General features: G+C 38.3%; 3 protein-coding genes across 4 annotated transcripts in view; 1 reads left to right on the forward strand and 2 right to left on the reverse strand.

Annotated features, from left to right (window-relative positions):
* LOC129747686 (uncharacterized) overlaps window positions 1-11937 on the reverse strand; it is a 30449-nt gene extending 18512 nt beyond the window's left edge. Inside the window, exon 1 of one of the 2 annotated variants that reach the window (XM_055741999.1) lies at window positions 11412-11937. The gene's annotated coding sequence lies outside the window, so the exon portion shown is untranslated. Of the gene's footprint in view, window positions 1-3205; window positions 3577-11411 lie in introns of those variants that run through there. The other variant, XM_055742000.1, reaches the window with a different exon arrangement.
* A 5852-nt stretch (window positions 11938-17789) lies between these two features.
* On the reverse strand, window positions 17790-19174 carry LOC129748717 (uncharacterized). Its single transcript, XM_055743408.1, has 2 exons — window positions 19061-19174; window positions 17790-18991 (listed from the first exon to the last, which is right to left on the reverse strand). Exons 1-2 carry the CDS (start codon window positions 19149-19151, stop codon window positions 17844-17846), a joined length of 1239 nt encoding a protein of 412 aa, XP_055599383.1. The 5' UTR covers window positions 19152-19174; the 3' UTR covers window positions 17790-17843.
* Window positions 19175-20858: 1684 nt separating this feature from the next.
* LOC129749206 (uncharacterized) lies at window positions 20859-22188 on the forward strand. The gene is made up of 2 exons (XM_055744136.1): window positions 20859-20966; window positions 21029-22188. Exons 1-2 carry the CDS (start codon window positions 20870-20872, stop codon window positions 22174-22176), a joined length of 1245 nt encoding a protein of 414 aa, XP_055600111.1. The 5' UTR covers window positions 20859-20869; the 3' UTR covers window positions 22177-22188.
* Window positions 22189-24288: the final 2100 nt, after the last annotated feature.

Genomic DNA, 24288 nt, shown 5'->3' on the forward strand with positions numbered 1-24288 from the left:
TTTGTGATTTACCTTGTCGAAAGCTGCGGTCAGGTCGGTTTGAGATCCTCTGGGTAAGCTGTCTTGTACGGAAAACGTGAACGTCAACAAGTTTGTTGTCGTAGAGCGCGAATCCATGTTGTTCGTTAGAGAAATAAAATTTGCAATACGAGAAAAATGGATCTAATACAACAAGCTCAAATAGTTTGGCGATTGCAAAAAAGGCGGAAATACCGCGATAATTGTTAGCGTTTTGGTAGACCTTTTTTGTAGACCGGAAACATGTAACTAAGCCTCTTTCCAAATGGAAGGGAACGTGGATTCCGTAAACGATGCTTGGAAGATTCGTTTTAGGAAAGTCGCTGGAATGCCATCCGGACCTGCAGAAACACTGGATTACAGCTTAGCTGTCGCCTTCAAGATAGTATCGTCATCGATTACGATGTGATGAAAGGGAATGCTCTTCCATGGGACGTTACTAGCCGCAATAGTCAACTGGTCCGCGGATATTGAACCAGAATCAAAAGTACTTCGGAATTTGTCAAATATCAAGGTCCAAGGTTGCCGATTTGATTTCCAAAAACATGTAGGACGGTTAGCCCGATTCTTTCCGTTAGTCCTTAATGTAGTGCCAAAACGAATTGGGTCTAGTTTTAAAACCACGCTGAATCTGGATAAGGTAGTCCAACGCGTGCATACTTTTTTATAAGCTGCGCTAAGTTTGCGATATTGGTTTTTGGCGTGGAGAGACTTGTGCCTCATGTAGTAGCGGAGGGCTTAACGTCGAGGCTAATTCCTGATCGTTCCATGATTCGTCATCGATTGGAGTGGCTGAAAGAACACTGTGTAGTCGGAGCTAAAAACCTGACTAGTAAGGGTTCTGTCGTTCAGCCAGGTTTCGGTGAAAGCCACAATATCGTAGCTGGTGCATGATCGTTGACGCAGGAATTGATACCGCTGACATTTTGATAGTAGATATTTAGTTGATATCGTGACCCAACAGACACACCGGATCGTCGTTCACCGGAACGAAAAAATCCATCACGAAGTGCAGGCTGGAGAACCTCATAGCCGCAATCGAACTCAGGGCTGGGACTAATAACTCTCTGTGGGCACGTATGATACAGTAGAGTTTAAAATCGTCAGCGTAGAAAATGTGCATGTATTGCAGTAAGAGGTTTACGTCGTTCAGGTACAATAAAAATATGAACGGTCCTAAGTGAGATCCTTGAGGGACACCGGATGTTACACGAAAAGGTGAAGAGGTGTGATCTCCAATCTTAACAGACATGCGTCGACCTGAGAGGTAGGTTTCGAGCCACTGGAATACAGGACCACAGATGCCAAGGCGAGAGAATTTAGCAATTTCTTTACTATGATTGATTTTGTCAAAAGCAGCTAATAAATCGGTATAGAAAGCATCGACTTGGTTGTGTGCTTGAAGTGCATTAAAAATGTATGTAAAATAAGCTATTAAATTGGAGTTAGTAGACCTTTTTGACATAATGCCATGTTGAGTGTCGGATATATATGACGAGCAGTTGTGGGTGAAGTATTTTAGCACGACGAGTTCGAACAATTTAGACGCTGCGCAGAGGGCAGTGATTCCGCGGTAGTATATCAGAATTGTCGCCTTTCTTGTGGACGGGAAATACATAAGATTCCTTCCAGAGGTCTGGGAACACGCCGCTACTGAGTGAAAGGTGAAAAATATGGGCTAAGGCAGGCGATAATATAGTTAGGCATTTTTTAGAACTATCGATGGAATGCCATCCGCGCCGGGGTTAGTCGAGCATTTGAGGTTGGAACAAGCGGATTCAACAGCAGCTCTATTTTTTAATCTGGCAACTTTGCACCTCAAAGCGTAACGCTGTAAACTGGTAACAGTTATACACTCACTCAAGGAAATGGTACAATTTTTAATGGATGCATCGCAGTTTAATATATTACCAAAAACATGTCTCTGCCTAACGGAACAGCCGACAAAACTCCAGGAAGATTGAAAATTGGCTTGGTTTTGGCTTTGGGAATCTGGTTAAAGCACCTGACAAAGCTATGCTTTGAAAAAGTTTAGAGGAGAAAAGCTATGCTTGATTCGAACTTTTTCAATATCCAAATCAAATTTTACACTTTTTCGCTATCAAATTTGGCAGGAGCGAAAAATTAGCTACTTCTTATTCAAGCAACGCCTACTCAGCCCTCGATTTAGTGTAAGAACAAAGCTGAATTTCAGCAGGAGCTTTACTAAAAAAAAAATAAGGTGGTGCTTTTCTGTTTTTTCTCAAGCAGATAATGCGTTGAGATTAAATCGCATAAGAGGATTCTTAACCCTCCAGAATCCAATTTTTTCGCTGAAAAATTCACAAAATTTGTCTTCGTGATTACAAAAGAATTTGTTCTCACAGGACCATATTGATGGAAAATAGTTGATTTATCGAACAAAATAATTGTTTATTTCATCATTTTTAACCAACTTCGGTTAACATTTTTTCTCAAATGTCAATCCAGCATCTTACTTATATTTTAAGGCTACATATTTAATTTTTTTTTCAGAACGAAAAATTATATGAAACTATGTTTTCTGAGACTTCAAAAATGATGATTTTTGTTAAAAAAGGCCATTTTTTCGTTTTTAAGCTTTCTATAGCTATAGCGAATGCCACGCGAATGTCATCATTACGGGATTGTTTTTAGTTTGGCTTCATCTTACGGGATCTTTGAACAACATCTTTTTAATCACTTAGCGAAAAAAATGTTAAATAAACTATTCGATACAGTTTTATGAATGTCAACCCCGTCTTAAGGTGGGTTTGGACACTAGAAGGTTAATTTACAAAGCCAAATTTCACTTAAGCAAGATTTGTGGTTTCCCTGATCTTACACAAATGTAAGCCATAAGTTAGTAAGGAATTATCGTTCTTCAATCTTGAGATATGAATTCAACAAACTGAACTTTTATCGTTTGAAAATGAGCGATTGTTCGCCTTAAATGATGGGAAACCATCAAAGAAATCAACCAGAGTTTGAAAGTATCAAACAAGTTGACCTTTCATTAGTAAGGGCATTAGCCCAAAACCTGTTGAAGGGATCAAGGTAAAGGTTCGGCATTCGATGTGAGCTAGAAGCTTCAGTAACAAATGAAGTTACAGCCATTAGGACGTAATAGCTGGCAATTTTTTCATTGCTTAATCCTCCCCAAGATAACAAAGCGTAAAAAAAAAATTACCTTTATATACGCGACTCATTGTGAGTGAGATCTTTACTGAACGCAACATAGTTATGGTATTGCCTGGTACCCGAAACAAAACCTGTAATCCGGCCGAGAACCACTCTACAGTACAACCACGTGGGATGAACAAGAAAACTTAAGCCGAAGAAACAAAAATAACTTCGAAACTCAACCAGTAGGTACACAACATTGACCACCACGCATCGATTTCCATTGAACTTGCTTTGTTGTTCCACCACTTAGGTACCAAGTTGTGATTTCGTTATGATTGCCGCGCGCGGCTGTTGGTTGATTGATGAACCACCTTTGCTTCGCACTGCGCGGAACACTCGCAACACTGCGCGTACAGCCGAATTCGAATTTCGTAGTAGATAGAACGCGGGCTGAAATACGACTAACTAACGATAGCCGCAGACCAGCGAGCGAGCGAGCGACCGGTCAACAAAATATGTGTCTAATGTTTGGCCGTGATCCTCTAGGTACCTTCTGTGGTTTGTTTTTGCCGGCTGAGCTTGAGCTGCTCGACGAATCAACCGATACCACCACAAGTCTCAACCCACAACACAACGCAGCCACCACCAGCACAAACAACCAAACGACAATCAAAACGAATGGTGGTAGATTACAGAACTTTGCCATTCACTTTATTAACGATATACTAGAGTAGAACACCCTCTCTAGTGTAAACTCTTGGTCACGCAGCTGATTGTGCTATCAGCCAGCAGTCTCACACTTGCACTTCGATTGGGGCGCAAACGTGATAAGAAAGAAGCTTTGTCTCTAACGTTTTTTTCCCCGCCGTTCAACAATCAATATTGACAAGCTAAGTAATAAAAGTACGGAATTCCAGGCGTAAAACACCAAAACGAAATACTACTGCTTTAAGTGTTTATGATAGATTTTTGCTTCTGGTTTCGGAATGCAAATTCCCATCGATCAGAATCAGGTTGATCGATTTCTAATCGATCCTGACGACGATAATTGCACCTTCTCCGATTTTCAGCCGGTTGCTAATCCAAAACTGGTTATGCTAATGATTGTGCGTCCATAAGCAAACCGTTCCTTCTGAATCGGGAAACGATCTCCGAGATGGATGCATATGTGAAGCTGATTGATTGCGATCTGCCGGCTCACGGCGGCGGGACACGTGAGTTACTTAAGCTCCGTCCGTTACAGTTACGCTCACATTCACTTAACGATTGATTGTTTCAATTGGCAAATGAGACGTTATCAATTGAAGCCTGCCGACTTACTTATTGTCGCTGCTGTCGATGACGAACTATTTGCTTCCAATAAATGGAATGGAACAGATTCCCCCCGTTAAAACAAAATTAATGAAGATGCACTATCTATCTAAACAACAGCTGATGGCTCCTCGTAGTTAGACCCGCTGTCAGTTGGTTTTGTCTATACAGAAGTAGATAGGTAGGTACCTACTCGACTTAGCGAAGGCGCGTGGCAGATCGAATGAAAACTGGTTTCTGCGCGAGAGTCAGGAAATACTCCTATGACCTTGGGGGACGTAGACGTAGGACGTGTAACAATATGGCATTGGAAACGATTTTAATGTGTCTGTCAGCTGTTGGTGAGAAGTTTTGTCTGGATTTCGGTCAGCCAGATAAACTTCCGATTCATCTCTCCAATGTGAACTTATTTTAGAATAGAAACAAGTTTATTCAAAAAAAACTTCCTAATGCATTGAAAATTAACTAACGTACATATGTTCCTATGTAGATCACATCACTCAATATTTCCACTTCAAAAGCTTCAAGGAAATGTTTACAGCGCAAGCTACGAATCAATAATAAGTATGCACCTAGTGATTAATATTCTAAGCATGTCATGACATTGTCCAATCAAGTGGGTTTAGAAATTTGACGCACCTATATAGAACTCAATAATCTTCTAATGCCTTTTCGAGATGCTGTTTACATACTTTGCTTGTGAAGCAGGCGTTGAGTTTTTAGCCCCTCACGCACGTGGCTCATGCGTTATTCTTTGTTTCATTCTTCGTTAGATAGAGAATAGTTGATCATGGTTTAATTATGTAAAATCCCAGAACAAAATTGAAAATACAATTATTATTAGAAATAATAGTGTAGAAGCACTAGTTATTGAACAGGTCCCAGATATTGAACACTAGTAATACATAAACCAATTAAAACAATAACATACAGTAGAAAATTTGAACAAAAATCGGTAATGTGAAGATAAAATTCAAAAAATCTGAATCTTACACCAAAAATTGCTGTTGAAATTTTTATTTTATTCTAGTATTTGAAATATCACTCAAATTGTCTGTGAAATTTAGCGCGTGATGCGAAAATAGTTTTAAAGACACGCTAGTGTATTCGATTCAGTCATAAAATTGGCATCTGTGTATTTGCCTTAATAATTTCGAATTAAAATCAAGATAATTCAAAATCAACTGGCCAGAATAAAATAAAATACTCGAATGGAAAGGTAGTTTAATATTGTTCTAATCAGTCCATTTGTTATGGAGAAATTTTACCTTAAGCAGAAGAAATTTTACCTTAACAAGCTTCAGAGGTTTCTCAAGTCCAACGCATGCGGGACGCTACTCTATTATGGACATTTCTTTCCGTATAGAAAAGATACGGATTTTAGATGCTCATAACTTTTGACAGCTTTACTACACCCACAAATCAGACTCTAACTATTCCAATAATGCACTATCTGGAGGTGGAATTATTAGTATTAAATTCTATGCCGGACCGACATTAACAAGCTTTTTAATAACTGGCATTGTCCTCCCAGCGCAACCGCATTGCATATGTCTGAAAGAAACCAAATAAAACGTATGCATAGCATATCTTATTACAAACAAGACGCAAGATGAAAACAATCAGCCAGCAATATGATGTAGCGAGCGCTGTGTGCAAAAGAAAACAGTTTCTTATTTCTTAGAACAAGTTCACTGATGTTGGGAAATAGTGGTAGAAATTTTGACACTTGTGGCACATACTGAAAACTTTACCATGCAAAAACATTTTCAAGATCCTCAATTCAGTTCGACCTTCAATTTTTTTTACAACACTTGTTTTATTTTCGCATGCTGTGATGCAAAAATAGCTCGGTTTCTATCACATACCGCTAAAAAAGAAACAGTGCTGTAAAAAATACAACGCCCAAAGATCTTGAAAACATTTTTGCATGGTAAAATTTTCAAAATGTGCCACAAGTGTCGAAATTTCTACCACTTTTTTCCAACACCAGTGAACTTACTCTTAATTTTAATCCAATCCCTTCCCATACTCTTCCCTTGCCCATCAAAGACAAAGGAGGATGAAATAAGAACCACTGGCCAAATGGCCACCAGCCGATGCAATGCGTTTTTGGTAATCGGCGGTGGCAGAAGGATTATGACAATGAACTTTCGTTTGCTAACCGACCCAGATGGTGCACTGGAAAAGATATCAGACTGGCAAGCCGTGATGAGAAGTTGCAGTGAGTCCAATTCTCACTAATTTTTATTTTAGGGTGACTTATACATTAGGATGAAAAGCCCATAAAATGTTTTTTCACAGTAAACTTTTTAGCGCTTTTTTGGCACAGAGATTTGCCACCGACCGTGGTCTAGAGGATAGCGTTCAATTCTTCTAAGCCAGAGTTCATGAGATCGAATCTCGGTCACGGCTCACATAGTACTCTTTCTGTGGGTTGGCGGTTTTAGCATTTGTGAGATGCTAGCCAATCATATCCTTGAAAAAATGTACGCCTTAGAGTTAAGTAAATTAGATCTCTTCAAAGAAACATGAAGTTTCACTGATATCCATTATGTTCGTTTTTTAAAAATAGGCGTTGGATTTTTACAACCTCTCCTATGGGTGTATGTTTTGTTGATTTTTTGAATGGCCAAGAATACGTTTATCCGGCAATTATGAATATGTGAGGGTTAAACGAAATCCAACGGTCCGGTAAATTTAAAAAAAAACTAGTATTTTATGTAAAGGTCCTTAGAGCCCAAGAGGTATAAGTGACGTAATCGAAAAAAAATCGAGATAAGAAGCAAGAACGGATCCTTGACTGCAAAACATCATTGGCTATTTCAATCATAATTTTATTCCACTATTTTCTAACTATTATTTATGTTCAGTTTCCCACAGTATGGCATAAAAAATTGCAAAGAAATATTGAATTCAAAGGTCAAAGATAGACATTGAGTATCAGAATTATAAATTAAGCAAAAATAAGACCAATATTAATATTTTGAATATTAACAGGAAGGTTAGGTAATCATCAACACCTCTTTAAAGTTGTGCATATTTATTCAAACAATTTTAACACATGGAGCCACAACAGATTGCAGTCCACTGAACTAGACCAGTGGCACTCGATATGATTGTTCAGGTAAAGGAGCAGGAATAGGAAAATTTTAATTGTCTTCGGAATACATTGCGCTAGTCCTAAATTTACTGTTAAACATCAACTCATAATCAGAGGATGTCCATTTCCAATGTTCAAATAATAAGGCAAAGGCGCACGAAACATGTCCAAATAATAAAGAAATGCCTTCCACGAATTATTCTGATAATTATCTTGATGAAAAATCGTAGTTTAAACAGATTTACTGCAACCTAACAAAACCGGTCGATCTTTAGACATGATATCTTTTGACCAATAGGCGATTTAAGCGCTGCCGGGTTCGAGTGATGATTTTCCTCTAGTGCAAGTGGGATGCAGCTAAATTTTCACCCTACTTTTGACAGATCTTACCTGTTTTTCTTAAAAAGAGAAAGAATAACTTTTAGCTTCCACCGCCGTTTGTACCAGGGTAAATTTCCCATCAAATCAGCAAAATATTAATATTTTCACAAACTTTTTCACCTTCTCCTAATCAAATATTTATATTTTCTTAATCATATCAACAAGACCAAACCACCTCAATATGAAAATTTGTCGGTAGCAAAGGGGTAGATATAAGTGAATTCATTTGTTGGCAAAGGGTAGGGGAGAATGGATACTTGATTCTTCCAAATAATGTCGCGAATGCCATGAAGATGGTAAAAAGACTATAATCAAAACAAAAAAAAAACTTAATTCCTTCGCTATATTTCGAAACAGAAATGTCTTAGGCCTAGTCCACACTAGGAGACGGTTCGTCTCGAGACGGTCCCATTTTCTTCGGGAGACATGAGACTGTCTCAGGTTTCCAACAACAACAACAGACAACAAAGTTCTTCTCATAACAAAAATCGCAGTTCATGTTGCCTAGTGTGAACTAGGCTTTACAAATATCAAATGTTCTAGAAAAATGTGTCAAATTAAAAAAAACAACAATGCTGTTATCTCAACAAATAAAAAAAAAAATCAGGAATTGAACTTTGTTCGAAAAATTTAACAAAATGTGATTTGAAGATCTTTTTTTATCACTTTAAATGTTTCTCACATGAAAAAAATATAATAAAAATATTGATTCCAATATGTCAATCGTTAGAGTATAATATGAACTTCATAATGCCATATTTTCAAAGCAATTGTAAACTCTTAAATTTTTAAAGAAGGAGTTTTCCAAAATGTATGTTATGGGTTATGCCCTATAGTGATCCGTATAGTCCAAAAAGATGTATCTTTCTTCTGAATGGATCGTAATCATTGATTATCTACTAATATCTGTCCAATAACTAATGTTTATCCAGTAATTATATGTTTAATAGGACTCAAAATATTGTATTTATCTAAAAACTAGAAATTGCGTTTTAAAGTATGCAATTACTCTAGGGTATAGAAGACCAAATTTTAGAGTTCTCTTTGTCCGATACTTACAAACCGTGAAATGAGAACTTTTTTTTGATTATAGTCGTTTTACTATCTTGATGCCATTCGCGACTTTATGAACGTTGCAGTTGGTGGATCGTTATTGAAAAACTTATCCGGTACAACTGTGTTCGATGTTTACTCTTGGGCTCGAACTCGCGAACATCGGCTCAGGAAGCAACTGACTTGCCAACTGAGCTATATCACAAGCCCAAAAATGAGAACTAATATGGCAAAAAATAGTAAACGAACCTTTTATCTTCGAATTTTACTAGATTTTTGCATTAGGGTCAGGGAACTCTAAATTAAGGATCAAGTCTCCTTTAGTAAAGGATGAAGTCTACTGTAATTTAAAAAATATCACAATTTTTTTAGTCTCACGAAAATGCTTCTAGTTCTACGAGTTCATGTATCGTTCTAACTTCTGAAGCCTATAAACTTGAAATTACACGCTGTCAGAAAATGCAAAAGACGGCGAGTTGCTAAATTTTTCCAAAAAGATATGATGAAAATAAGAAAAGGGGTTCAAGTATCCACATTCTCCCTTTGTGTTTGAAGCCAAAGGTGTAAAAAAAAACGTGTATAGCCTCGCTCAATCAACGTAAAAAAAAATTATGCATTTTTCTTAAAACAGTGTAAAAAAGCAGTGTTCTTGCGGTGTAAAAAAGCCAATTAAAAAATTAACTTTTAATGTAAACGGACTCTTCAATGCCAGGAATAGTTTGTCTGATGACTATCAGTCTCTAACAAAAAACATTTTTTGTCATGTTTATGACTTTTGTTATTTGTGTCTTAATTAATATTTTTTCATTTTTGGATTTTTTTTTCATTTTAGTAATTTTGTATTTTTTATCATAATCGTATGAAATATTTCAATTTCAAAGCGGCCGTTTTAAAAGAACTAATCATAATTGCAAAATTATCAAGGTTAAAATTTCGCTTAAAAACCTGTAATTTAGATCTACTTTTTTCGAGATAAAGTGACCGAAATTATCCTTTTAATGGATAGTTATGAAAACCCACAAAGAAAGATAAAAAAATCTCCTACAGAGGGGTCAAAGATAAGTGCATCAATCCCCAGTCCTTTTTTTCACACGAAACAAGGAAGACTTTGATATGACAGCCACCTGTTTGCAAGGCCCGCAGGAAAGATTTATCGTGAACCCACTTAAGCTTTATCCACATCGGGCTGCCTCGCCACAGTGGAACTTGAGGATTTAATTGATAAACGTAATTTTCCCCCGTTATCGCGCGGTGGGCAAATTGATAATAACAATAATGATGATAGGAGAAAGCAATAAACTGACAGTGTGTTAACTACGGGGCGAAGGTGATAAGATAAGGTGGTGTCTCTCCTTTCCAGTCGATGGGGAAGTCCGACCGACGGCCGGGGATTATGGAAACCCACTTTTTGAAACTCGTTTAAAAATTCGTGTAGTTTAGTATTGTTTTTGAAATCAGGTTAAAGTGATTCTGAATTCTTGAAATAGATTTCGGTCATTCATTTATGTTTCATAATGACTAGTTCCCCAAAAGCTAAATAATGCGATGACGAGCGCAAAACTGTCCCAATGTTTATACTTAAATGTAGAACAAAGGAAAGTTTTATATAACGCAAAAGTCAGTAGAACAAAAAAAAACTCCATTTGTGGAACAAATTTTGCCAAGCGACATGCGTGCGTCGCTATGTGGATGGACTGATAACAAAGTGAGTTAGCTGCTTGGACTAAAAAAATATGCGTAGCTAGCATATAAACCAAAGTAAACCACGCATTTGACTCGTGATGAGTAACTTTTTTTTGTCTCAGGCCTCTTTCAAACACTACTGACCAAGATTAGAGTTGCGCTTCGAGTCTGTCTTTTTTGTGTTTGTAGAATTTTAGATTGAAAGCAGTAGAATTTACTTATTTCAAAACCATAAGACCGACAAATTAATCTGAATTCTAATTTGGTTTCATTTTTTGAAAAAGAACAAAAAAAAAGCAATCCAAACAACAACGATAGGGTTGAGCGGCTTTGCTGTTTTCTTTTTTTTTTTTGCACATACAGTTCACTGTACTCTGCTGACCAACAAATGTGAACAGCGAAGATTAGCGAAGCGTCAAGCGGACGATAATGTTGACATTTGAATATTCAAAAAGTTCTATCTCGGGCTTGAATGTTTGATAGTGTTTGTATTCCTAGCACTGTGGATGGAATTTTTTCAACAAGAGTTGAACTAGTTAGGTTTGATTTCGAAAAAATGGGTCTCTTTGATCCAGCCCCCTCATTAGGTCTTAGCTCATAGCATTTAAAAGTTATTCTTCATGTATTTTGGTACAAACAACACAAGCCATGAAATTTTCCCTTTTTCACGTCTTTGAAGGAATGATATTTTTGATCGGTTTACGGGCAATTTATTTATACCGTGCTTGTCTTTACTTACAGTAACTCGCGTCATGCGCTGGGAAATATTTGAGCCAGAATGTGGGTTTAGCTCGCCACAAGCATTCAATCAATTCGGCGACACCAATTTGAACAATTCCTCGTCCCGAAAGTGAGAATTGGCGGCCGTCTTTCACCCGGTGTCCACGTGCTAATTCCTCGGTCGTTCGTTCTTCGCGCGGCACACACGGTGACCTCAACGCTGGACGGACATGGTCAATTAGAAGCCAAAACGCCGCGACGACGACGACGACGACGACGCAAAGACGCTTCACTCAAACGCAGACAGCAGACTCCTGTCTCGGTGTTTTGTTTCGACGGCAGGCGGCAGATTCGGTGTAATTTGCGGGGTTCCGCTCGCCGTGTAAACTTTATAAACCATAAACGATTTGAATTCGAAAAGGTCACTACAACGTTTCGCGCGCGCAGCCAACTAAGATGCGTCCACTAGCAGCGGATGCAGAGCCGGCGTCAGGTTCTGGGGCCGAGAGCAAACACCGTGCGTCCGCGCGAGCCGAAACGAACCGCTCAACTGATCCGCGCACAGCTTCTTTGTGTGATTGTTTGCGGTTGCTCTGTCACAGATTTCATTCGAAAAATCACGATACTCTGTATTGTGCTCTCACGTCACGACAAATCGAACAATGCTCACGATCGGATTTCACATCCACCACAACGACCACAACACAACAGCGGTTTTTCGCTGTGGTGATATTTTTGTGCAATATTTCGTTGTCTGTTTTGTGCTCCCTAGACAACATCATTTGCTGCCACTATTTGATCTTTGCTTCTTCTAGGTTGTTTGACAGAATCAATGACTGGGGATGAGTTGTTGAATTAAAAAAAAAGTGTTCATAGAGAATGCCCCCATGCAACCACCATCTTACACGTGACCAACACTAGGTTTAAAAAACAAAGCAAACAATGAAACCAAATCCAAGCAAACAAATGCTCTTCGCACACCCGTATTTGAAAATAGAAAAAACACTCCGTGATGAGGCAATCGTTGTGCCCATACTTTCTCGCGATAGTTTCCACTGGCCTACTGCGCGACCGTCCGTCCAAAAAAAGAGCTCCCCAAAATGCAAACTAATAACAGAACCGCCTTAACACCTTGTTGACTGTTGTTATGCTAACACACACAAGGGACATTCCTCTTTTTTCACATTTTGCCTACATAACACGTTCACAGAGTTGTCAGGTTTACAGCTGTTGCTCTCGGCTAGGGTTTGTGAATGAAACCATTCTGACCAGAACACAACAAACTGAACACATTGAACTGGCTGGATGATGATAACATACCCACATGTGCGGTGCACCCTGCAAAACGAGACTTGAATGATTTGCTGGCCCAAATGCGAATGTGCGCATCATCATTCCGAATGGGAGCTGAAGAAACACGTGCTGGTGCTGCTCAATGGGCCAAACTTATGCTAGGTTTTACCAGACCAACACCAACACGTGTTTGTGTCGAAAACGGAGCCTTCCCCCTGGAAGGAAAAGAGACGCTCACTCAAAAGTTTCGGTTTTATGAATTGCGCCGTAATTTCATTCATACTTTTGCTGATAGCAACATCTCCTCGTAATATTTCTTAAGAACTTTCCTGATTATAATTTGATGAAAATAGAAATTTTTCTCGTAGCAATGCGACGAAACGGTTTTAGCTTTGGCGATCTGTGTTGACCTGGTACAATTAAACGCCTGAAGTTATGCTTTGATAGATATTGAACGCTATGCGTGGATTTGATCGAAACGTAACGTAACGCTAGTAACCACCGAAACTAAGATGATATTTTATAAGTTACCTAATGTTAGAAAGAATACGAAATTCAAATTACGTTTTTGTTGATTTTTTATTTTGTTTTGTCATTTTCATCGTTTTTATCATTTTTGCCTTTTTCATTTTTTGTCATTTTCGTAGCTTTTTTTAATTTTGTAGCTTTTGCCATTTTTGTATTATTTTTAAAAATTACTAAAATGATAAAAACGACAAATAAGTTAAAAATACCAAAAGTGACAAAACTGAAAAAAATAGACAAAAATAACAAAAATGACAAAAATAACAAAAATGACAAAAAGGATAACAATAAGAGAAATGAAAAAATAGAGGAAAATGACATTGTCGTCATTTTTGTCTTTTTATCATTCTAGTATTTTTTGTAATTTTTTTAATTTCTGTCTATTTCCTCATTATTGTGATTTTTGTAGTTTTTGCCATTTTTTCATTTTTATCATTTTAGTCATTTTTGTCATTTTTGCAATTTTTGTCTTCCGCGAAATGTTTGTCAATTTTGACATTTTTGTAATTTTTATCATTTTTGTCATTCATGTTATTTTTAACATTTTTATCTTTTTGATCATTTTTGCCATTTACGTAATTTTCATCATTTTCGTTATTTTTTGAAATATTTTGCCTATTTGTAATTTTTGTGAATTGTTTGCATTTTCGCATTTTTTAAATTTAGGTCCTATCTGTAATTTTTGCCACTCTTGTTATTGTTGTCTTTTGGTCTCTTTTGTATTTTTTTTATTCATTCATTTTTGTATTATTTTCGTTATTTCTGTAATTTATTTGCCATTTTCTCATGTTTCTTGCTTTTGTAATATCTGCCATTTTTTTAATTTTTGTTTAATAATATGTTTATTCTTGTTGTTTATTGTCGTATTTGTCAGTTTTGAAATGTTGTTTATTTTTGTAATATTTTTTTTTTAAATTTTGTCATGAAATTTATATTTTTCTGTATTTTTTGTCAAGTGAAGGAGTAGGCGTTTGTTGAACCTGCAGCACGCGTTTTTTGGCTACAAATATTTTCCACAAATTCAAAGAAATTTCATGGAGTTTCAAGATATTTATTGTCAAATTCGATTAAATTGATGTTGATAAGTTAGTGAAATCGTTTGTTCAAAAGTTGATTGTTAAAGATGTTATGATAAAAGTGAATTTATTCAAGAATCAACCATTTATTTCAACAATGGATAATAAACGAAATGGAAAAGTGCGATCCATGCGGCAATTGAAGAATAAAGAAAAACGTTAGTGCTTAAAACATGGTAAAATTCAAGGAAGATAAACACAGGATATTTGGAGAAAATTTTCTCTGTAAAATCTCCATCTGATCTCTATCTTACCGTGGGAAGATACCCTCGGGGAGTGTTTGCTAGCTGATTCGGATTTTGCTGCCTAGAAATTGGTGAGCTTGTTGTACTATTCTTAAAAACCATCTGCAATTCTGTTTCCAAATGAATCTGTGTTAAGTGGCGATTGTTTTGTGAATTAGGTATATCAAATTTTATTTTAAAGTGATAAAAAACTGTATGTAAGAGAACCTACCAGTGGCTGATAGGTCTTTCGACCCGTGTCGGTACGGGAAGTCTCAATCGCAAATTCAAATATTGTTCATGCTTAACTCATCAACAATAATTGCAGCACAACCAAGGGGTCCATTACCACTGGTTTGGGACAGGTTTAACTCATCTTACTCCCTTGCAACTGTTCGAAACAAATAAAGAATCCTGAAAAGGTACCTAAGTAACCTAGTAGTACTCAGAATTCCAATTTGCCGAGATACTCCGGCTGGCTTGAACCCACAATCCATTGTATATCAGTCTTCTGTTCGTTTGATGTCCTGTCCATTTCCCCCCACTAAACCCCATAATAGAGTTAAGCTATTTTTGATATATTTAATCAAAAGATATATACTTTTACATTTTCAAATATATTTTTCATCTTACCTTGTTACCATGTACTTTTCCTTGAACTTACCCTTGTACCCCTATAATGAAAGGGTACTTATTGTTATACCAAAAAAGGCTCTAATAATTTTTATGCTGTTCACAGTGCTTCGAACCTATTCTATCGCAGCATGCTGAGATTGGTATGACTGGTGCTAGAACTTAGGAATTTCCTTTCCCAGTCCATCATAACACGGGGTCATAATTTCGAAAAATCAACATATGAATGCCGAATTCAATATTTAAGCACTGCAGCCCCAACACATTTTTATACCAAAATCACAAATTTCCAATACCACGGACCATTTTCGGAACACTCAACCTCCCCTTTCCCGGAGAAGCTTGTAAAATATCACTTCAGTTGGGCAAAAAAAAACAAACCACCTGCACAAAGCCAATTGAATGAAACGATCCTCCCTCAAGCCCGTTTAAATCACTTCCACTGGTCAGTGTTTTAGTTGTCCTCCGGCTTATCGTTGAACTCACTATTAAATCACTATTAAAACTATATATTTAGTAAAATTTTCACAGACCCCAAAAAAAACACGTGCAATGCCATTTAGACAACCGCGTAATACGGTGAGGCTATGAGTTCTATTTTAAAGTGATAAAAAAACTCGATAAAAATTCAAATCTGGAAACAAAGGTAAGGGACCATTCAAATATTACGTAATGCGTTTAGGGGGGAGAGGGGGTGTAGCAGTTTGCTACGGTTTGTTAATATTTGATAGAAAATATGATAAAAATGTGTTACGTAGGGGTGTGGGGGGTCGAAAATGACCGAAAATTGCGTTACGTTATATTTAAACGGCCCCTTAATAGCTGCGATCGTCGGTATTGAGAGTATTTTTTTCTATTCCATGCTTTTGTCACACTGCAGTCTGGTAACGCTAAGCTTGCTGCGACCATATCAGTTTACTACTTTTCAAATTCTATGCAGTTTGTTGTTATTCCTTTGTAAAAAGATTAGAATGCTTCGTTTTTTTACTTTTAATTTAATTTAAAAGCCAAAAGAATTGCGATTAATATACCTATACGTAGACATTCTGTTTATTTTTTTCAAAATTTATTTTAATTAAAGTTTATTTGTTTTGCCGTATAGAGATAGTCATACTTGTTATAACTGAAAATAAAGATGTCATTTATGCGCGAAAATGTTCTTTGATTTTCTTTGATAATAAGGAAATAACAATTCAGAAATGTAATTGCAGGTGGCAACAATATATGAATCATATGTAGACATTTTGTATTTATTGATTGAGTATAAAGTAAAATATTTAGCTAACTTTATTTTTGGGATAAGTGGGGGGGGGGGGGGTAAAACAGCGCCTCAAACGAGCAGAAAACTGATATATGGTGAGCGAAACAAGAATAGTATTAGAATAGTTTTGAATTGGTCAACGGCTAAATCAAGCATAACTTCAATTTTTTTTTTTGGATGAAGCAATTTTCGTTGAGGACCAAAATACGAAAAAAGGTGCGAAGTGGGTCTTCATTTCGTTTAACAGTAAGAGGTCCACGACTTGAAACTGGAAAAAGTTTTACTGACATGAAAAATCAATATTTTCGAATGAGAAGCCTGTTTTTTGGATTCAAATTCAGTTCAGAATATGTGTTTCATCCTTTTGCGCCTTTTGAATGAAGAAACTGAGTAGTTTGATGAAGTACTGCAGCTCAAATGTCAAATTTCTGAGTTCTAGAGGAAGTTTCTTTAAAACCCTTCAAAATCTGTCGGAAATCTTGAATAGTAGTAGAAGCATTATTATTCACTTCTACTTGGTAAATTTTAAGAAATTATCTTGTTTTTGAAGAAATATTTTCATTAAGTGGTACTATTTCATAGTTTTGGTCCTCAACGCCAATTCCTTCATCCAAAAAAAAGTAAACTTATGCTGGATTTATTTGTTGACCAATTTAAAACAAAGTGTAGAAACAAATTTTGACGATTGTCAATCATATAACAAGCAAAACACATTGTGGTACTATTGGATTATTATTCCATTAGACTGATTCGATTTTAGGACATTGTTGAATTTCTCAATCCCTGAGGTCTTAAAAGCTTCGTTTGGGTTCTAAACTCATGCATGATTTTTGGCTGAATTTTTAAGTAACGTTTTCATGAGTAAATTTGAACTTTCAGGTTTGCATGGGAAAATTTAATATTTTGTACAGAAAAATCAACATCATTTTTGTTTCTTCTGTGGAACCGAACTTGCTAACAGTTTTTGTGCCAATTTATAAATTCTTCAAAGGAAATTTTCCGCTAAACAACTTTATCGAAGACCATAGCTTCGTATCGTAAAGTTATTAGTGTTGCATTTTTGGTTGTGTAAAGAACAATCAACATTTAAATTCTCCTACAGCGTCCACCGTTGGAAACCCCGTCAAACTTAATAAGCAAGCACGTGTCTTTTCGTTCGTCAATCACGTTTTGTTTTTAATTGTCAACAAATATCTAGCCATAAATCACAAAGCTACAGCTTGATTGTTCTTATCATCATTGAATCAAGATTAGAATGTTTCTGTAAAATCTGCACGTTGCAATAGCCACCATTTGTGGTCGATACCAATCATTATCACCATTGGATTTCACAAATTATTTTACTCTTTTCAGTTGAGTATCTTAATTATTGAAATTCAAACAAATCACGTTAATAAATATTCAGGTTTATTGTAACAGTTTCAGGTTCAAGTTTCGGCTTAAATCAACAAGTTTGGCACGTGAAGATCCCTCAAGTGTCCTATTTTCGAGAGGAACTCGTTCACTTCACAGGCGTACGAATATCCCATACCGAGGTTCCGTCTATCCCAATTGATCCAGGTAATCTTATCGGCAATATCTTCGCAGAGGATGAAATCCTGAACACGGGCCAACGATCGATGAATGTCATTGACACCAATCAACACGATGCCAGATTTGTTCTGTTCGTCATGCAGAATTTTGTAATAGATGCCTGGAGCCGGGAGACGCTGTCTGCTTCCACTGGCATCGCGATCCAGGAAAATGTCTCGCTCTTGACCGGCGCCGTTCAGTTGACTGTTGACCCTATAGGTTCCACCATAGACAGTCACGTGGATGTTGCGAGCTGCAACGAAGTTCCGAGCGCTGTCCTCGATACGCAGCCAATTGCCATCGTTGAAGTTTTGCCACTGAGGAGCAGCAACCAGGAACCAGAAGGTAGCGTTTTGTTGCGTGCCGTAGATAAAATCAGCTCGGGCGGCAATGTGTCCACGTGCCATGAAGATACCACTTGTCGCATCAACAACTAATCCGTTGGCCAGCTCCTGATCTCCAAGAATTTCAGCAAGCGTTTGACGTTGACGGTTTACGGTATAGAGCGTGTTGACATTAATGCCGGGATAAAAATCTCCCTGATGCCAATCTGGCCGGGGTACTCCTTGCTGGAATCCGGCATGGGCAGGTCGGAACTCGTGTTTGATCCAGTGGTTCTCAAACGTATTCTCGTTGTGGCAAACGTCCATAATTTTTGGGAAGCGATTGTTTTCCATGCTAAAACCGATTTCCACGATACTGGCTCCAGTCTCACATGGGCGATTTGTCCGTCTTGCTGAGCTGAACCAGTTATTGAGGCAGGAAAGTTCATTGAACAAAAACACTCGGCTATCGTAGTTGAAGAACTGATCCATCACACAGGATACGATGATCGATCGCTTGGTTGGCTCAACGTTGAATCCTTCCTCACATGCGAGCTCAATCGTTTCCCCGGCGAAGAATTGAAGCAGACGATTGTTGGATTCGGGATACCGGAATTGATCGGTATTCGGGATCAGGAAGAGGGGTTGTGGCCTTGGAAGCTGGGTGTTGATGTTCAAGGAACATGCTGTGGCTGTAGGTTACGAACACAGTACACCTTAGAAATTGTATTACAGTTTTACAAAAATAAAATAGATCTCACCGAAAGGAATCCGATCCTCCCTTGGGATTTGTCTCGCCTCAGCCACAAACACACCGACCACAAAGAGTCCCAGTAAAAATTGGACCTTCATTTCTGCAAATCCTACCAGCGCTATGTCTGACAAGAACTGAGGTCAGCAGTAGCGAAACAACTTTTATATCAACGACCCAAAGTCCTTATCAAACAACATGTTGTCTGATGGGAAACAAGTCAAACCCCGCCGTAACTAATATGACCGGACCATCCCCCATTCTTGTCTGATAAGCATCAACAGGCCCAGGTTGTCCCAGACATTTGAACAGCTTTTCTTCACCTTCAAAAACATTGACGATTTGGAGGATAGGAAAAAATACAGCTCATTGGAGCAAGGTACACTCTCAGTGGTAGCTTATCAATGGAAGGATTATCGGATACGTTTAATCTACAATACGCGGGTGGATTGACGCAATTCAAACTTGGAATGGTCGAATGATTGAGCAGTGATTTGATACCACGCTCGGGATGAGAAACCCCCTTTCGTCGGATGTCTACCACCTGTTGAATCCTTGATAACTGAACGAGGAAATGGTCAGGAAGGATTCTGACAAACCGTAGTCATCTGTATTCAAACTTTAAGCTGTGCATTAGACTGAGTCGATTTGGGGTCATTTTTTCAAACCCTGGGATCTGAACAGCTTCGTTTTGGTGCAAAACTCATCCATGTTTTTTTGAAGAATTCACATGCAATACTCTGCCAGGCACCAGGCAGTAGTAATGTCAATTGAAATTATTGTTTTTCAATGACAAAAGACATACCCCTGTCTAACAGCTAATAACTTTTTTTGCCTAATAAGATACGAAGTTAAGGTCTTCGACAAGGTTTTTCAGTGGAAAATTTCCTTCAGATTTGGCACAAAAACCGTTAGCAGGCTCGGTTCCACAGAAGAAACAAAAACGATGTTGTTTTTCGGTACAAAATATTTAATTTTCCCATACAAACCTAAAAGTTCAAATTTACTCTTGTAAACGTTACTTAAAACTCCTGCAAAAAATCATAAATGCGTTTTGAACCGAAACGAAGTATTTTAGAACCCAGGGTTTGAGAAATTCAAAAATGACCCTAAATCGACTCAGTCTACTAGGCATATCTCTAGCATAGGAGAAAATATGATAAACAATTGTTAGGACTCGGACTTTGTCAGTCTCGAAGATAGACCCGGAACAGTTCGGAATCAACTATGTATCTTTCTTGTGTTAAAATCTTTCAAGGAACTTAGAGAACCCATCAGTCAATTGGAATTGTGATAAAAGCGACAATGATGCTTGAAATGAAACTCATTCACTATGCACAAAATTCTCTTCATTTAAATATCAATAATGGCGCCAACCACGTCATGTTAGTAATACAATAGGTAGAATAAGATTAATGTTGATAATCCCAATTACAGAATGCGTTGGCTTGACTTACATCATCAATTTAGAAAATAAAGAAAATTGTTAATGGAAATGGTCTCAATAGAGCCGAAGGCCTCCATTCGTTTCTAAATCCAATGAAGGTTAACTCGAACCCATCGCGAAGTGCAACTCAATATTACATCACTGATCAGGAAAACCCGACTTAGAGTCGACGATAGGGACTTTAATTGATAACAAGCTCAGTGAAGTTCATACGATATCTTACAGCATATCAAAGTCTTATATTCTTAGGTGCTTTGGAGTATCTGTCTTGTTCAGATGGAAGACAACATGACTGATAAGCTTTCGATGTTTGCTGATATAAAAGCACATCCAATCGGAAGACTTGAGGTGTGATTCTTTACGGGATTTAATATGAAGCAGCTAAATTTAGTAGTGCTTTCCGCATTCTGGGTTGTGTCAATCCAGGGCCAGAAAGTTGCTGTTTCGACAATTGAGGATGCTTCTTTTGGTTAGTATGAAACATTGATTTTGGCGAAAGGAACCAATAATACTTAACGTAAAAATCCATAGCTTCAGCATGCTCTCTCAACATCAACAATCAACTGCCTCAGCCGCAGCCACTGTTCCTGATCCCGGATACTGAACAGTTCCGATATCCAGCATCAAACGATCGGATATTGAGCCTCAATGCGGGAGAAACTATCGAGCTAGCCTGTGAAAATGGTTTCAATTTGTTTCCGGAAAAACATTCGATTATAGTTTCTTGTGTGCTGAATCAATTTTTCAACCACGACAGTAGAATGTACCAATTTTCCGAGCTCTCCTGCACCAACAACTGGTTTAGCAAAGCCCGCCGTACGAATGTTTCTTGTGAAATTGGAGCTTCGATTGTGGAGTTAGGATTCGACATGGGCAATGATCGGTTTCCGAAGATAATGGACATTTGTCACAACGAAAATACGTTTGAGAACCACTGGATTAAGCACGAGTTTCATCGTGCTCATGCCGGATATCAGCAGGGAGTTGCTAGGCCCAATTGGTATCAGGGAGATTTCTACCCGGGAGTGAACGTCAATACGTTGTATACGGTTGTGCGTCAGCGTGAAACAATAGCAGACATTCTGGAATCTCAGGAGTTGGCTGATCACTTGGTGCGAGATGTGAACAGTGGGGTTTACATGGCCCGAGGACACATTGCTTCGAGGACCGATTTTGTTTACGCAACCCATCAGAATGCGACTTTCTGGTTTTTGGTTGTGGCTCCGCAATGGCAGAACTTCAATGAGGGCAATTGGCTGAGGGTGGAAGAAAGTGCTCGGAACTTTGTGGCTAGGCGTAACATTCGCGTCACTGTTTATGGTGGAACTTACTTCGTCAATTCACAGGTTAACGCGGAAGGAGAAGAACGCGATATCTATCTGGACTGGGAATCTGGTAGGAGTAGCAATCGCCTGCCTGTTCCGGGACTCTACTACAAAATTCTACACGATGAGCATCACAAATCCGGTATTGCTCTGATCGGTGTCAACGACATTCATCGATCTTTGGAGCGGATCCAAGAGCTTATTCTGTGCGATGATATTGCTGATAAAATTTCCTGGATCAACTGGGATAGAAGCAATTTGGGACGAGGTTATGTTTACGCCTGTGAAGTGAATGATTTCCTGTCGAAAATCGGTCACTTGCAGGATCTGTATGTACCAAATTTGTTGATTTAAGAGGAAAATATATGTAGGTACTGTGAAAAATACTTACAATAAAGTTTCTTTTTGAAGATCTGTTTAATAAAACTACGCAAATTTTACTTACTTACTTAATGTTCCCGCGCCGATCCTCCGGTGCATAGGGCCGTGGTAAAAGACCTCCACTGTTGACAATCCGGAGCCAGCGTCTTCACTTGGTCCCAATCAAGATTCTCGTCGACAGCTAGGCGTCGACGGCGGCGTCGTCGGCGGCTATGCTTCGTCGCCACGAGTTTCTGGGTCTGCCTCTTCTTCGATGTCCTTTTGGATTTCATTCCAGCGCCTCTCTGCAAATCTCTTTCTCATCTCTTCGCAGCGTGTGCCCAATCCATCTCAACTTAAGTTCCCGAATCTTGATTTCTAGCGGCCTTTGATGACACCGGCAATGTAGTTCCTCATCTGAGATCCAGTTGCCAGGCCACCAAGCGCGGGTGATATTCCGCAGGCAGTTATGTACTGCCTTGGAGGTTTCGGTGAGGTCGTCGAGTTTGCTCTGCATATCCGGTTGTGTTTTGGCGAGCAAAACAATATCGTCAGCCAGGTCAAGGTCGTTCAGTTGCTCCATTGTTGAAGGATTCCACGCCAATCCTCGGTTCGGGGGACAGTCGATCGATACATTTAGAATCTCATCCATTACGATTAGAAAAAGTAGCGTTGATAAGATGCATCCCTGTCTCACTCCAGCAGTTACCGGGATTGGTTCGGACAAGACACCGTCGTGCAGATGGATTAGTTTCTCTATTAGTTTTCTGATAAGTTCTACCACCATTCTTCTACCTATTGTGCTTATAAAAAATTATTAGTTTGGAACACTTTGAATGATCAACACATGTATATGTCAAATAACTCACCGCCTACTTATCCGAGTATAAGATGATGGTATGAATAAATAATCATCCCCAATATTTTATTGTGGTCTATAATGAGTGAATCATACAATAATCCGATGACCCGAATAGCCCAGGTGATTAAAAGGTCAAAAATAAATAAAATAACAGAATAATCCTGTGTTAGACATGTGCTGAACATAACCAATAGGTCCTTTGAGTAAGATATTTCCAGATTTAGTGTTTTGGTGGAACCAATTTTAGATATATGTAATCTCAATAGTTCAACAATTTAGAACTTGATTGTTAATTACACCTGTGTGAGTATCATGAGCGAAACCATCTCATTTCAAACAAACAATACGTAAATAATGGGTGAACTTGTTCATATTCGCGGGCATCTGCAATAAACACTTTGGTATTACAATTTTTGGCAACCCACCATGAAACGGATTGAAGGCAAGCACGAAATCGACTGTCGCACGAAAATCGCACTACTGCATTTTGCAATGCGTCTTCAGAAACCCTATTCACCCCCTTTCCCTGACGACAAAAAAAAACCGCGGTGGTTGTTGTCATGACAATGCATGTCCCCGAGCAAAGGGATTCAATTATACCCTTGGAAAGCCGACTGACCAGCCCAAACCCTAAACCGAAGCTTGCCACGGCAGTCTTCAACCTGCCATCAAAGTGACCGTTGTCGCCTGTTTGTTTAAGTTTACCTACTGCGTGGATTTGCGTCTAGCCGAGAAATTGATTACTTAGAATAGATTTTTATTTTTACTTGCCCAACTCCCCCCCGAGAGGTTGGTTGAACTCGAGTGTGATAGAGAAGTAAAAATGTACGAAAAACTATCAACCAGAAAAAAAAAACAAGTGCACGCATCCAAAACTGCACTTGCAGCCTGCTTCAATCGGCAAATAGTTTATTTTTAACACGCCAATTTTACCGATAAAGTGAAGAATCGAAGATGGCCAAGGAGGGTAAACAACATACGCGTTGCGCTTACGATAGATTTCAATCATCTTTCGGCGAAATATAAACGATCTCACGATTTGGGTGTGATAGGATGACTTAATCCGGCTAAGCGTTAATAGCAGTAGTTAATTGTGTGCTATCAGCACGGTGTTTTGGGTAGTATTCACGATTTAGTGCCGTGAAAAGACTCAGAATAGTGCGTGTATCGTTTCGGTGAGCGCTGGGAAATTGGGTAACCGGGTGAAAAAAAAAGTTCGGTGAAAAACTGTTTTTCGCGTTTGA

Source organism: Uranotaenia lowii, chromosome 2 (assembly GCF_029784155.1).
Source record: "Uranotaenia lowii strain MFRU-FL chromosome 2, ASM2978415v1, whole genome shotgun sequence".
NCBI classification, from domain to species: domain Eukaryota; kingdom Metazoa; phylum Arthropoda; class Insecta; order Diptera; family Culicidae; genus Uranotaenia; species Uranotaenia lowii.